This window comes from Tamandua tetradactyla, chromosome 5 (genome assembly GCF_023851605.1).
Source record: "Tamandua tetradactyla isolate mTamTet1 chromosome 5, mTamTet1.pri, whole genome shotgun sequence".
Classification (NCBI taxonomy): Eukaryota; Metazoa; Chordata; class Mammalia; order Pilosa; family Myrmecophagidae; genus Tamandua; species Tamandua tetradactyla.
The window spans coordinates 14,940,037-14,956,066 of record NC_135331.1 but is presented as its reverse complement, the minus strand read 5'-3'; the positions used below and the strand labels follow the sequence as shown (position 1 = coordinate 14,956,066).

General features: G+C 46.9%; 1 protein-coding gene across 3 annotated transcripts in view; it reads left to right on the top strand.

Annotated features, from left to right (window-relative positions):
• TBX5 (T-box transcription factor 5) overlaps positions 1-15,712 on the top strand; it is a 47,196-nt gene extending 31,484 nt beyond the window's left edge. For all 3 annotated transcript variants that reach the window (XM_077159926.1, XM_077159924.1, XM_077159925.1), the window contains exons 8-9: positions 4,658-4,884; positions 13,533-15,712. In XM_077159926.1, the coding sequence (XP_077016041.1) occupies positions 4,658-4,884; positions 13,533-14,107 (802 nt within the window). In that variant the 3' untranslated portion in view covers positions 14,108-15,712. The remainder of the gene's footprint in view (positions 1-4,657; positions 4,885-13,532) is intronic.
• The last annotated feature ends 318 nt before the right edge of the window (positions 15,713-16,030 follow it).

The following is a 16,030-nucleotide window of genomic DNA, read 5'->3' as shown; positions in this document are numbered from 1 at the left end:
TTTGCTCCCCCTGCTCTAGAACCATCCCACTGCTCCATTTTGACACCTGTCAAATGGCTCTATTGACGTTGCGTTTCAGCCACTAAGTGAGATGTTAAAGATACATTGTGGGGATGACGTTGCAAGCTCCTTGGAGAGAAAGATGAGTTGCAAAAGACAAGTGATTATTAGAATAATATTGCCTTCCCACTTCTGAGAGTGTTAGTAATCAAAAGCAGGATTTGGTCTTTATTAGAGGGTAATTTTGCAATTTGGCAGGGCTGGAGCTGAGAATTCCACGGAGTCCATTGATACATTCTTTTGTATGTTCTCTCAGCCAAAAGTTTTTGGGGAGTCATTTTCTTTAATTAAAAAGAAAAAAAAAGACCCAATTAAAAACAGCATACTAAAAGAGCTTTCCCCCTTCCTATTGGAGCACTCACGGCCCTGTGTTGAAACTAAACAGACCTAAATAGAATTTCCAGCCAAGGTTGACAACTTTTATAATGTTGTATTGTTGTATTTTTTTTTTTCTCTTTTCCCCCCATTATGTAGCTGAAACTGCAAAGCGAGCGCCAAGAAAGCTTAATTTCATTCCTTTCAGCCTCCTGGCCCCAGTGGAGCGACTCGCTGCTGTGGCCACTCAGGGTGGCTCGGCTCTAGCTGGGTTCCGAGATGGCACATGTCGTGCCACCAGGAGACTCCTGGGTGTTGGGAGGGTCTGTAGCGTCGTGGAAACTTGGCAGACACTCCGCGTTCCCTGCCCGGCCGCTCTGACGTGCTTTCACACGACAAACAAAGGCAGGGCCACAGGGCGCAGTGTGTTATACCCCTGAGGGGTGGCGGAAGTGGGGAGGGAGGGAGTCTTGGGCCCCCGCTCCCCCCAAACCACCTGAGTTTTAAAAATGGAAAGAAGAAGTCAGGAGACGGCATATAGAAGCGATGAGGAGGCTGTTGTCTCTGGATTCTGGTTGCGTTTCTCTCTAGCTCTGGGACTTTGGGCAACTTGTTTAATCTCCCTGGGCCTCAGTTCCCTAATCTGCAAAATGGGGACAAAAGGAGTACCTCCTTCAGAGGGTCAGGGAGAGGATGAAATGGGCAAAGGCAGCGCCTTTCAATGTGTGTTATGTGTATTGCATGAGGAAAACTAGAATTAGCAGCCAAGCCCACTATTTCACAGATGTGTTTAGAGAGATGTTAAACTTATTTTGATAAAAAGTTAATTTTAAGAATCTAATGAGTTAAAGCATAAGTGATTCTGGGTTATGGAAGTTATTGTGTCTGGCTGAGGTTTGGGGTTTATTGATACACATTAGTTCTAGGGTAGGAATTCTTAACCTGTTTTGTGCCGTGGGCCTCTCTTTCTGGCAATCTGGTAAAACCACAGACTAATATGATTAAATGCATAAAATAAAATACATATATTACAAAGGAAAGTGATTAGCTTGACATATGATTTTCAAAATACATTTTAAAATGGCATAACAGGAGTATGTGCACTTTATAAATGCCATGAGTAACAAGGTGGAATGGCAGACCTTAAACTGCTGCACAGTTTTGAAGTTGTGAGAAGTGTAAACGGTACTTTGAGACCCAGGCAGCAACTGCAATGTGACATGAAATTATTTGGTTTCTATTTGGGGTAGTCAGTGGCGCTGCTAAAATAACTGTGGCTTGTTGCCTACCTCCATGATGGAGGGAAACACGAAACTTCAGTTAGAGGTGAGTGAAAACGAAGTTGTCATTTTAAAAAGTTGAGGTCGTACTCCTCAGTTCCCCTGAGTTCTGACCTCTGGGCTAAGGAGACAGGGTTCCCTCCTGAGAAGCTTTTTTAGCTGAAGCCACAAATCATTTTGCAAAGGCAGTAACAGTAGTTGCTACCACGTACCAGGCACTTTCTAAAGCATGCGGTTGGAAAGCCACCTTGTGAGTGTCCCAGTTCACAGATGAGAAATCTAAGGCTCAGTGTGGTTAAGTGCCTTTTCCAAGGTCACACAGCTTGTAGATGGCAGACCTGATATAGAACCCATCTGACTTCAACACTTTTATTCTTTCCACTAACCCCTGATTCTTGTATACTTAAATGGATACCAGAGTCCCTTGGACTATTCAGGAATGAGAGGGCATCTGGGTGACTCAGGGCAAAATGCTATGGCTTCCTCAAACCGACTCTGTATTTCCCCCATTTTATAGATGAGGATACTGAGGCTCAGCTGGGTGGTCTGCCTTATGTGAGCTCACAGAGTTAGCCAGGACATTGGGCTGTACGTGCCATGGGCTTGACGGGAATTGAGGACTCATTTCTGGGGTTCTGATGAAGAACGAACATTTTCCCAGCAGTAGCAGCTTCCCTGGATCTGCAGATGACCTGACAGGAGGCTCAAATCCCATTCTGCACGCCCTCACCTTGGGGAAAGGGAGGGGTGCTTTGCGTGTCTTCATTTTCATTTCTCTTTTGTATTTCTCCCGAGCAGGGAGGCCTTCAGTTCTATCTGCCTTGCCTTTTTCACTCAGGATGGCATGGGGGTGGGACACGGGGGGGATAAATGGGGAACTTGGAGGGGTCCCTGGCGCTGCAGGATTCTGCCATTATTTCCTGTACCTGTGAGTGCAGCCCCCATACTCCTAATCCTCCAGTTCCATCTTCATTATTGTTGTTTTTCAATATGGAAATATTATTATTAGCTTCATAAATGCTCACTGTAAAAAAAAAAAAAAGTCAAGCAACACAGACATTCACAAAACAGTAAGTGGCCTAAAAATTTTCCATAATCCCACTTCCAAGAGGGAAACGCTGGTGGATCATGTTATGTGTCCTGCCTCTTTCACTTACTTTCTCTTGCACGGCTTTCTGCTATCAGTGCATTTATAGACTCGTCATTCTTTTTTGAAGGATTTCTATTTTTTTTCAGTACATGGTCCAGGAATCCAACCCGGGTCTCCCGCACAGAAGGCGAGCATTCTACCTCCAGACCACCTGTGCACCCCTCCTCTTCATTCTTTTTTAAGCCTGCATAATATTTCCCCATTTAGTCCTATCAAAGTTTCCTTATTCATTAATGAGGACAATTAGGTCATTTTTAGTCATTCCCTGCTTTTAAAAAAAGTGTGGCTGAGAAAATCCTCACCCTAAGTCTTGGCACAATGACTTGAACTGCTTCTTAGGAAAATTCATAGTAATCAGATTGCTGGGTCCAAATTCTTGTGTATTTAAAAAAGTCGACGCTATCAAATTGCATTCCAGAAGAGGAGGTACTGTCACCCTGCAGCAGGCATGCACGCTGCAACAGCCATTTCCTTCTCCAGGCCTCCTCCTCTCTTCTCACCCTTCAGTAGTCTCATAGGCCAGACCTGGATGATTCTCTTCATTGCTGGTGTTATTATTATTATTATTTTTACTCATTTTAAGCTTATTTAAAAATATACCTTGTTTCTGAACAGTTTCAGATTCATACAAAAATCGAGATGATAGTACAGAACGTTCCCGCATACACCGTGGCCCCCACCCACCCAGCTTCCTTTGGGGCTCCTGGTGCACCCTCCTTCCCAGGGGAGGGTTCTCTTGAAGTTCCCAAGCCCTCAGAAGGAGGAAACTTGGAATACTTGATACATAATTGATGGTTAGGGAATGTGGGGATGCTCATCCAAATTGGGGGGGGGGGGCTAAGGCATCAGATTTTGAGCACTTGGGACAATGCTGTACAAACGCTGTCACTGAATTTTTATTACGCTCAGTTCGCTCATGCAGTAGCCAAGCCTTGGAAACATTGTGGATTTTCCCCGAGGGCCACACAGTCCATAAGTGATGGACAAGGGACTAGAGCACAAATCTGCCTAATTGTAGACCCATGCACTTCTTCTCTATCTCCTTTGCTTTTCTCTCTTCTCCCTACCCTTTCTCTCTTTCCCTCTCTGTACTCCCTCTCCCCAAAGTAACAACAATAATGACAATTAATACCATTTCCTGAGGATTTACTATGTGCCAAGTACTATTCTAAGCCTTTTATGCATATTAAAGCATTTCTTCTCTTGACAGCCCTTCAAAGTGGGTACTTTTATTACCCATATTTTACGGATGGGGAGAAGAAGTCATGGAGAAGTTACGTATCATGTTAGTTCTGTTAGCTCAAAAGGAAAGTCTAGTGCACACGCAGGAAACCAGCGAGGTCAGAGCAATCCGGGGTCACGCCTGGCTGTCCTGGGCAATCAGCGACCATTCTTGGCTAAAAATGTTGGGCAAACAGCTCGGCCCCATTTTAAAGATGGAGACACAGGGGTCAAGGCTAACTAAGTGCCCAGCCCTTCCAGGTGAAAGGCAACTAGGGAGTCCAAGGCATAGGGAATAGTTAAAATGCCCCACATTTCCAGGTGTGTTTATTGCTCACCAAGAGGGGTTTATATCTGGGGGTACTCATTTGTGTTTCTGCATATGTGTGGAAAAATTTATAAACCTACTTACCTGATGTATAAGACATGAAAAGCTAGAGCCCAGATAAATATGTCCATGGCATATAGTCATGCAAGCACATAATTATAACTGTATCTCTTCCCTCATCAAAGACCCCTTTGTTTCTTATTCTGTGACTTTTCTGGTCAGTTCTTTGACCTGTGGTTTGGCTGGTGGGTGGATCTATCCCAGGGCATGATAAACATTATTTCCCATCTTCTTTCCTTCCAGTAAGGAATATCCCGTGGTTCCCAGGAGCACAGTGAGGCAAAAGGTGGCATCCAACCACAGTCCTTTCAGCAGCGAGCCTCGGGCCCTCTCCACCTCTTCCAACTTGGGGTCCCAGTACCAGTGTGAGAATGGCGTCTCCGGCCCCTCCCAGGACCTTCTGCCGCCACCCAACCCATACCCACTATCCCAGGACCACAGCCAGATTTACCACTGCTCCAAGAGGAAAGGTGAGTGTGACAGCCCTGCCCATCCTGCCGCCTCCTAGCTTTCCTTTCCTTAAATGCAAGTAACACAAGAAAACAAACCAGTTATAAGAAATACAAACCATGAGGGAAAGGAGAGTCTCCCTGGGCATGTCTGCCCCAATCACAGCCTCTTCCTTAGAGGAAATGTATTTGAACTATCTAGACCTATTGTATTTACATGCACACACACACACAGACACACACATGTGTACATGCATACACAGGCACATGCACGCACATAGTTTTGTTTTAAATTCCGACATAAATGGCACCACACTTCATGTATTTTGCAACCTGCTTTCTTTTCACTTTAGAATATGCTTTAGATATCTTTTCATGACCTGAGACCTAGCTCATTCTTTTTTAACTGCTGCAGACTGAGTATTGCTTGGAAAGGATGACGCTGAGTTTGCCGTCCCCCATTAGCGGAGAGGGAGGTTGTGTGTTCAGTGTTCCCTGGCTTTGCTGCCGGGCCGCTCTTGTAATTGTACCTGCTTCCTTGGCACATGCACAGTGTTTTCCCAGGTATATCCTGAGCTCTTTTTTCCTTCCCAGATCAAACCACAATGAAAAAAAAGCACAACTGAATATTTCCCCCTCTCATCCTCTCTTTGAAGCTGCAAGGCTGGTGTCTGAGGCACACCATGATTTTCTGGGCCAAATAAGGGATGGGTGACTTTTTCCCTAAGCTGTCTGAGTCCAAAGGGGCTACATTAAAAAAAGGAAATTTCTGATGGAACATTTAGCCAGTTGGAGTCAAAGCCATTGCCGTGGGATGTGTGATTGAGAGCTCACAAGAGCAGTGGCTCTGTGTGAGCTGCAAACTGGCACAGCATGGGGGAGCGTGGGCAGCGGGGCCAGGCGCACATGGCTTTAAAGTCTGACTCTGCTACCCCTGGCCTCTTGTGTGACATCGGGAAGGTGTCCTTGGCCTCTCAGAGCCTCGGTTTTATAAGTGGTGAGAAGTTCCTAGAGTCCCTGCGACTTGGTCGGCTCCTGATAAGTGGCAGCTATGACTGGATAAGTGGCAGATGTGACTCCAGCAAGCTAGCCTTGGGAAGATGTGAAGGGAAGGTCACTTACCCAGGTGAGGGCTGGGGAATTTGGATACGGGTGGGTTGGTGTAGTCTGATACTTGCAGCCATGGTCTTTGGAGCCAGACGAGAGGACCGAAGCCTTCCGTTGCCATTTGCAAATTTTTGTGAATAGGGGTGAATTACTTAACCTCTCCAAGTCTCAGTTTTTTTTTCCTTCAGTAAGTTGGGGCTCATGTGGGACCCTGTCCTGTAGACTTAGTGTGAAGATGCCATGATCATGCAGGTCCCAATAGCACGGGGCTGCCTCCTTAAGTAGTAGCTGTGATTGTGCTGAAGGACCAACTCTTAACCTCTGCAGTGGCCTGTGGTACTTCACGGCATCAGGAGCCCATGCGATGCCTTCTCAAGGCCAGCACCCAGTCCTTGACCTTCTTTCACCAAACAGACACTTCACTCATAAAATCCAATGGAAAGGGTTGCTAAGGTGGCTTCCTCTGGGGCCACAGTAACACAATTTGACCGACTGACAGTACCGATCTTGCCTTTTGGAGGATGGAACTACTGTCATGTGTCCAGGCATGGAGGTAGGACCTGACCTGGGCGAAGCTGAGGTTTCCAGACTTACCTGAAACCCATGCAAACTCCCTGGCCCTCGTGAGCCTCAGCAGCATGCCCCAAGCAGGCCCCCTGGCCCGACTCCCAGCACGTCTGCCGCTGGAGGGGCTGGCAACCAGATGCCTGCAAGTGTGTCTCCTGTTCGGGGCAGGCCCTTAGCAATGCTCCATGTGACACTGGTCCCTGCATGCACAGTGCATTTATATTTAAGGTGCACATCCTAGAGTCCAGACCGCAGCCCTCCCGACCACTGCATTCAGGAGGTGCTATTATTAACCCACTTCATACATGGGGAAACTGAGGCCCACAGAATGATGAAATAACTTTGCCGGTAGCTCTTGAAGGTGGGATTCGAACCCAGGCCTGGTCTGCAGACTCCCGAGCCTAAGGACCACTAGTCTATGCTGCCTCTGTTTCCTTTGCTGACCAGCTTCTATCTCCAAATCTCATCCTCCACTAGAGATTCTGCTTTGAGGCTGGGTCAAACACGTTGATTAGGAGCTCAGGAGGTTTGAATTAGAGCGTTCTATCGATTAAATTAATGCCAGACCAAAAGAAGGGGAGGAAGAAGTTAAAAAGAATCAAGGCGCTTTTTACATCCAATATTTACAGCATCCTTGTAAATGCATTCCTGAAGGATGCAGAGGGAAGGCTTTGATTGCAAGGCTAGTGAATCTCTTTAGATGATGTCAGCAGTTACTTACAGAGAGTGCTTGACTGGGTCCTCTGGCAAACCCAAGATCGGATCAGGGTGGCCACTGGGGAAAGTGGAGCAGGTGGTAGAGGGGAGGATGGCTCCGTTGCTGCAACAATCACCATAGCTGACATTTTCCAGCTGTGTGACCATGGGCAGGTTGCTACACCTTTCTGGGCTTTAACTACCTTTTCGGCAAGATGGAGATAACAATAGCACCTACCCTGTAGGGATGGTATGTATGAAATGAGATAATGCTGGTAAAGCACCTAGAACAGTGCCCGATACATTTAAACGTTCACTGACCATTATCCAGCCACCAGCCTGTCTTTAGGAGGCTCACACTGTTGCAAGCAGGCCGGACATGATACAACTAGTTATATACTTGTTTTTAATTAAAATCCTGATCTGATGTTATAAAGGCAAAGTCAAAGTGCTGACGAACATGAAACTAGGGTATCAGACTAGGGTAGGGCATCAGGGAAGCATTTAGGCTGAGATCCAAGAAGAGCAAGAGTTGGATGGGAGAAGAGGAGGGGACAAGGGGAGCGAGAAGTGTGCGTGAAGCGCCTTGTATGTAGGAGAGCCTGCCCAGCTTTGGAGAGTGGAGAAAGTCTGGTGTGGCTGGAGCACAGAGTGAGGGGGAAAGCGGTGGGAAAGAGGCTGGAGAGAAAGGCAGAGACCACCCCTCGTCAGTTCCTCAGGGCTTCTTTACCCTGACACCAGTGGACTTCGCTGGAGGGTTTTGGACCCCTGAGGGACATGATTAGGTTTTCACTTTTAAGCGGTGGCTCTGCCGTGAGTGGAGGGGACTAGGATTGGATGTCGGAGAATCTGTTGAGGCCCTGGCGGTGTCTGAGGTGGAGATGACAGTGGCTCAGGCTGGGGTGTCGGGGGCAGGGATCAGCTGCTGGTGGAAGCGGCACCTGGTGACTGTTTGCAGATAACGAGGTGAAGAACTACCCCTCCTTCGCAGATGCGGAAACTGAGGCTCGGGGAGATTGAGTAATTTGGGACCTGGAATTCACACCGAGGGCCGGACCCCCTGCGGAACTCCTTTCACCTTTCCAGAAACCTCTGCCCTTCTCACTTACCCCCTCACCCCCAAGCGCGGGCTCCCAGTGACAGGAACATTCCAACTGAGCTCTGTCTGTCCTGCCTCAGAGACAACAAAAAGCAATTCATCATCAGCCTCCACATTGTAAAGCGATAAGGCATCGGTGGAGGTTTCCTTCCAGTTTAGGATTCCCACTAAGTGATAAGTGCATGGGTGGTTTCCCCCCTGGCCCCTGCCGGCCCCACTATCTGACTTCCCCTCATTGTCTGTCTCCTCTCCAATGAGTCCAGGAGGGAGGCCGAGGTCCCCTGAAATGTCAAAGGGCCAGGCAGGGCAGGGGGCTCCCTTGTGTTTGGACCTGGCTGTCTCCAAACTATCTCTCCCGACGGATTGAGCCAAGAAAGCCGGGAAGGTCTTTTATCAATGCCACTCAATCAAATCTAGGACCCCGGGGAGTCTGGGAGAGCACTCGCCTGCCTTTCTTTCTCCCCTCCCACACTGACTTTCCCCCTTTTAAACCAAAGGCAACCCAAATAAAGTTTTTTGGGGCAAAGCCATTTTCCGAACTGGATATTCAAAGGGCAGTCAGAGGTTGGGAGGGATGGGGAAATTGGATGTTGTAAGGGGTTTTGCAGGGGGCATGTACTTGGTGCTGTATGTCTTTAAGAGCTGTTGCACATCCTTTCCTTCACTGGATCCTCACTGCGATCTTTGTACTAGCAGAGATACCCACCACCCCCATTTTGCAGGGAGCAAGCAGAGACTAAGAGTTTGGGTTAGACTCCCAAGGTAATGTGGCTGGTGGGTGGCAGGGTGGGAGGCTCATTCATCATGTAGATATTGAGTGGGAATTTGCTGTGTCCTGGGAACTGTGATGGGTGCTCGGGATACAGTGCAGTACAAGAGGGAACAGGCCCCTGTTCTCTTGAAACCTGTATTCTAACAGAGGGAGATGCAAAATTCTGAGCAAATAGATGTAATTATTTCAGATTGTGGTTAAGTGAAATGTGAACCTGGATCTTTTCATTCCCAGTTGGAGATCTTCCTGCAATACCATGTGAGTCCTTCTCATTTCCACTTAAGCTAAGAGCATGGAGAGACACCCGAAAAATCAGTCAACTCATAAGGGTCAAAGGTCATCACCTTCTCATGTCCTCAACCTAATGGGTTGGAAGATGGAAGGTTGGGGTGTCTGTCAGGAAGAGCACCGTTTGGGGCGTCAGCAGGGCCGACGTGCTGAAGTTCCCTCAGCCAGGGGGTGGCAGTTCTTCACTCCGGATCCCAGGGTCTGTGGAGAGGCTGATTGTCAAGCTTTGGTCTGAATGAACTCAAGGGCAAGGGAAATGACCCATTTTGGAAATGTGAAAACATTTGCTTAATGGGATTAGTGATTTGAAAGTGACTCTGTGTGCTTTCCAGCTCTGGAATCCACCCAAATACCTCTGAGTATTGGCCGACCTTCACAGAGCAATCAGTGAAACCTTCCAAGAGAAAGAAGAAGGAAAGGACAGTAGAGGGATAATTGGGCAGATAATCTTTTACTTTATGTGCTAGGAAGGGAGGATGGAAGGAAACTAGACCATTCTTATAATTATCTCATTTAATTCTCACAAGAAATTTAGATATTATCCTCATTTACGGTCAAGTGAACAAAGAAATTTAGATAGTATCTCCATTTACAGTCCAGAAAACTGAGGTTGAAACAGCTCAGTCAGCTGCCCAAGGGCACATAGCTAGGGGGCTTCAGAGCCGTCGCTGTGCCCCAAAACCTGAGCTCTGACCTTGTCACCCGAACCACTTTATCTAGAATCAAAAGTATCTAGAAAAATGCCAGGAACCAGAGTTTTCCCACAATGCCCTGCAGTGATTGATGGTCAGAATCGGAAGAGTTTTTGGTCATCAGAGACTCCATTGGGTTCAAAAGAGCTGGTGTACAAATAACCGCTTTTAATATACTGCTTTCTGAAAACGAGTTGTGCATATGCTGTGTCAAGACTTGCCCCTCCACTCCAGCCCATTCCCCAACCATGGAAGTTGAACGTGACTTGGCTGTGGAGAAGCCTTTGCAATTCAGCAGCTATTGGGCTCCCAATGAAAAGAAGGGAACCAAAGCATAACCAAAATAAACACCACCGAGATTACATCCAGAGCATTTATCATGACTGACCTGAAATTTGGATCCTTGCTTCGGAATTTCTTTACAATGTGATGAGGCCCGAGAGGAATTTGAGAATGCTCAGGGCTCGCTTTCATCAATAAGCCAACATCCAGTTTTCCTCAGGGCTCTGCAGCAGATCTTGGGGGTATTAAAGGCCGGAATGTATAATTTAACAATTTTCCAAAATGTGCTCCAGCCTTTTTTTTCATATTATTCTTCCTTTTTTCCTTGTAACAAATCTGGAAGGGGATCAGAAACTTGGGAATTGTTAGTTTGCCTTCTTCATCTTTTTTTTTTGTCTTTTGCCAAGGGTACCCTCCAGCTGTACTTTCTATTATTATTATTATTGAGAAAGGGACGCCCTGGTGAAATGGAAAACCCAAAGGTTGTGATTCCAGCAACAATGGAAAACATTCAGATTTATGGATCTGGGGGGTGGGAGGAGGAATGGAAGGGAAGGAATCAAGGGAGGAGGTGGTGAAGACAAAAACAAGTCGGCTGTAGCAGTGACTCCAAGATGCCAAAAAGAAAAAAAAAACCCTGCCCAGTTGCAGGTGAAAATGGGGCCACTGGATCATCTGGATGTTTTTCAAGTGTCTGGATGGTTGGCATGATATAGATAAAACACCTGGGGGAGTGACTGCATCTTTCACTTTTTTTGTTGCTGTTATTCAGACGTTTGGGCCCCCTATGGGTCCCAGATGTGTCCCAGAAAGAATAACTAAAAATAAGTTCGCTTATTCTTAAGCGGGTAGTATAGGCATGTTCTGTTCAGGAAACACTTTTGACTTCCCTGTAAGGACTTGGAGAATGATGCAAGAGGAGGTGTTTGGTGGAATCCAACCCCAAGCTAACCCTCCCTGGGCCGGGGAGCTGTTCTATATTCCAGTCCAAAGCCACAGGATTTACTGTGGGCGGAATGGCTCAGTTGCAGCTCTGCACCCAAGGGTGCCTTCCAGGCACAGGGTGCCAGCCACCCTCACTCGCTGCTCAGGGGGGTGGAGCCGGGTGGAGGGGAACACAGAGGTCAGGGCCCTGTCTGCCTTGTTTGATGTTCTGTCCCAGCACCTGCACAGTGCCTGGCCCACGGGAGGTGCTCAGTAAATATCCGTGGGAAGATTGGATGGGAGAGGTGGAGGGAAGAAACTGAGAGAGCCGGAAGCAAGGTTTCGAAGGCAGAGGCAGTCAGACCCCCATTCCAGCCTCTGCTCCTTCCCGGCTGGATGGTTTGGGCAAGTCACCTCCCCGAACCTCAGTTTCTACCTAGGAAATGGGAATGAGAGCAGCAACCTTAAGGATTACTGCGAGGTTAGAGTAAGATCACTTAGTAGGTGCTCAATGCAGAACAGCTACTATCTCCTCCCGGTGCTTAGTCCTGTCCCTTCCCTCCCGGCACTGGCCATCATTAGGAATTGCATGCACGCCCCAGTGTGTTGTTTTTCTCACTGCCTGCAGAGATAATCTTAATTCCTTAACTTTTTTTTTTTTTTTGATTAGAAAGAGATTGGAAGATGAGGAAAGAAAATTTCCAGATTGGAGGGTAAAATTCCAGCTAAGGAATGAATCCGTGTTGAGGTCTACACCTTGGTAGGAATTCCCAAGTGTTGTTTCCTCTGAAGGAAAGAGCTGGAGATGTGGTTTAAATGGATTGGGCTGGCCATGAAGGTGACTGTAACAATAGCAGATTTCAATGGTAGAAAGCCTTCTCCAAGGCAGAGAATTTACATGCACAATCCTGTTTAATTATTAGCCACCCGCTGAGGTAAGTACTAACTGTGACTCTGAGTCTCCAGGAGGAGAGAGAGCCTGCTTGTGTCACAGAGATGATAAATAGAAGAGCCAGCCTCAAACGCAGGTGTGTCTAGGCTTTGTCACATGGTGTCTGGGTGTAAGGGCGTCCTTGAATGCCTCGAAGTTGCATGCAAAACTTTGTAGGTGCATGCCGTTTCCAACACTTTGTGCTTCAGTGCATTTTTTTTTAAGGTGATAGCACTGTGATTTTGCCAGTTCCCAAAGGGCTCCATGATCTCAAAGTTGTTAAAGAAGACCCTCTTTCAAAGATAGAGCTATCCCCACTGCCTTAACACTGCTGTTTTAGGCAGGGGTAACTGCTGCAGAGAGAAAGGAAGTGACTTGCATAGCAAGGAAAAAAAGTAACATGTGATTTTGTACGGGCTAAACAAATATAAACTGGGTCCTTGCTTTTGTAAGGTATCAGGCAGGGATTTTGGAATTCATTCAGGTTCCCATCCATTCGTCCACACATCTGTCCATCTGTTCATCCATCCATCATCCATCCTGTGCATATTTATTGCGTGACTTCTCTAACTAGTATAGTGGTGAAGAGCAGGGATTTTGTGTCCAGACAACCTGGCTTCTAATCCTGACTTCACTATATATCAGCCATATGAGACCTTGGGCTAGTTTCTTAACCTCTCTGTGCCTTACTTCTCTCTTCTGTAAAGTGGTGATAATAAATGAACCCACCTCATGGGGTTGTTGTGAGGATTAAATGGGTTACTTTATAGAGATCATTTTGAACAGCACCAAGCAGAGTAAATGCCATACAAATGTTTTGTTTTTATTGTTGTTGTTGATATAATAATAATAATAATTATTATTACTTCTTTGACAACTATTACTAGGTGTGTATCAGGTTCTGGAGATACAGTGACGGATAAGACAGACAGTGCCCTACCATCATGGGTTTTACATACTGAGAAGGAGGGAAGATAATGATAATAATTGCTGTTTATTGAGTGTTTCTGAGTGCCAGGCCCCCAGCTAAACATTTAATATATGTTTTGTCATTTAATTCTCAACACTCTCCTTTGCGGGAAGTGTTAGTATTATCCTTGCCATTTTGTAGTTGAAGAATCCGAGGTCAGAAAGGCCAAACTGCTTGCCTAGAACTCCATAGCCCAAGGCCTTCACCATGACAGTCCACCCCTTTTGCTCAGCCTGGAGGTTGCTGCACACGGCCTCCTAGACATAATTCTGCAGTGCTTTGGCCACGTGGCTGCTTCTGCCTCTCAGGCCTCATTGGTCTCTCTCTTCCTGTCTGAGCAGATGAGGAGTGTTCCACCACAGAGCATCCCTATAAGAAGCCCTACATGGAGACGTCGCCCAGCGAAGAGGACCCTTTCTACCGGCCCAGCTACCCGCAGCAGCAGGGCCTGAGCGCCTCCTACAGGACCGAATCGGCCCAGAGGCAGGCCTGCATGTATGCCAGCTCCGCGCCGCCTAGCGAGCCAGTGCCCAGCCTGGAGGACATCAGCTGCAATACGTGGCCCGCCATGCCCTCCTACAGCAGCTGCACCGTCACCACGGTGCAGCCCATGGACAGGCTGTCCTATCAGCACTTCTCCGCTCACTTCACCTCGGGGCCCCTGGTCCCCCGGCTGGCTGGCGTGGCCAACCATGGCTCCCCACAGCTCGGAGAGGGTATGTTCCAGCACCAGACCTCCGTGGCCCACCAGCCTGTGGTCAGGCAGTGTGGACCTCAGACTGGCCTCCAGTCCCCCGGTGGCCTTCAGCCCCCTGAGTTCCTCTATTCTCACGGGGTGCCAAGGACCCTCTCCCCACACCAGTACCACTCGGTGCATGGAGTTGGCATGGTGCCAGAGTGGGGTGAGAACAGCTAAAGGGTGGCCTGCTTTGCAACAGACGTTTGCTGGAGAGAGAGGGAGAAAGAGAAAGAGAGAGAGAAAGAGCGAGCAGAGAGAACCTCACGGACAAGACTGTTGAGTTCACCCAATGTTCACGTCTGCACTCAAGACTGCTGGACACTGATCTAATCAGTAGCTTGAAACCACAATTCAAAAAATGTGACTTTATTGTTTTGTCTCAAAACTTAAAAAAAAAAAAAAGAGCAAAAAAAAAAAAATCACCAAAAAAAAAAGATGCCTCCCGCCCCCCCCCACAAACGCCACACTGGTCAGCCAGGCCCATTCTCACTGCCCCCTGCCGAGTGCCCACCTCCTCTCTTTGGTCTCCGAAAAGTCTTGCCTCATTGAGCGCTTCCTGCCAGCGTGTAGTTGGAACCTTCTCCCGTCCTGGTGTTAATGTTGACATTGTTATATAATAAATAATAATATATTTTTTTCTTCCGATTCTCTTAACGGGACCCAGTCCCTTATTTTGGGAAGGTCCGAGGCGAGTGTGTTTCAAAATATATACTTGTGGGGCTCTCCCTCCCCCCCTGCCAATAAACTACTCCCGAAACCTGCAGTCACAGCCTCCCCTTGACTAAGAGAAGTACCTACCTCTGCCATCGTCACGTTTCTGTAGCGGTTCCCTAAGCCCCAGCTTCTCTTCTTCGTAAGGCCATCAGCCTTACGGGGGTGTTCAGTGCCCTCCGCCTAGCCGTTGGGAAAACATTGGCTCCATCTGGGTCTCTATCTGAGCACCACCGTCTTCCCAGCTCTGTCTTTTCCAGCCGTCTGTTGTTAGAACGTGGCCTATAGCTTCCCGACCGGAAAGCTTGCTTTGAAAAACTTAAAAAGCCCTGGTTTACATGCGGGCAGAACTGTGATAAGCAGGAGCAAGCTCCGTGCTGACAAGAGTCCTGAAAAGGCCAAAATAAATATTCGTCCCGATAAAAAACAAAGCCGGCCCCAACTTCCAAACCTCCCATCACTGATGACTCAACCTGGATGCAAAGCTAACTCCAAAATTCCAAGAGGCAAGACATGCTCACCAACGGTGCCTCTCCAAAGAAATCAGCCCGACACCAAATGCTGACACAAAACTGCATTTATGGGAAGCAGAAAACAATGTTAAAAAACAGAGTGTGTAAGTAAAACGTTATTGCAGGGTTCTTCAGATGTAATATTTTACTGGTACTATTTATTTATAAATAGGAGTTCTAATTAAGTAATAACATGAAATGAAATCCAGCATGGGAGCTGGCCAAGAGCTTTTAATTTTATTGATACTCAAAACCAAGTTTGTATGTTTTTTTTTTCCTTCCTTCTTTCAAATGTGCTTTGCTTTTTTTTTTTTAATTTTTTTTTTTAAACTGACCCTAATAAAGAGAACAGGGTAATTATGGGAGGTTGAGGATGTCCAAATATGTGAGCGAGTGTCTGTTTGTACATGAGCGTCTTTAAGTGATTATGTCTCTTTTATGTTGCTAAGTGGGGGGAGGGTGAGAATGAAGTACTCGGTCCGTATATTTGTGTGCCAATTAATGCCTAATAAATACCATGTGCTTAAAAAAGTACAAGGACTTGGACACCCATTTTATTTTTCCCTATTCTTTTGTCTGACTGAATAGAGGGGAAATTCGGTGGAGGAAATCAAAAGGGGTGGTTGTTTTAGATGTGAATTTTTCACCCCATCTGCTTTTCCCTGCTGCTCTTAGGGGTGTCTAGAATCCAGTGTACTTGGGGGTGATGGGACTGAAAATATTTATCCAACGGTTTACATCTCCGGAATGCAGGTATTTGCTTTAATTGAAATTGTATTGGCATTTGAAAAGGCAAATGGTTAGGAATCCCAACTGATTGAAAAATGATATCTGCCATACTATACCTTGCCCTAGCTCTTGTTTTCCTTAAGAGTCT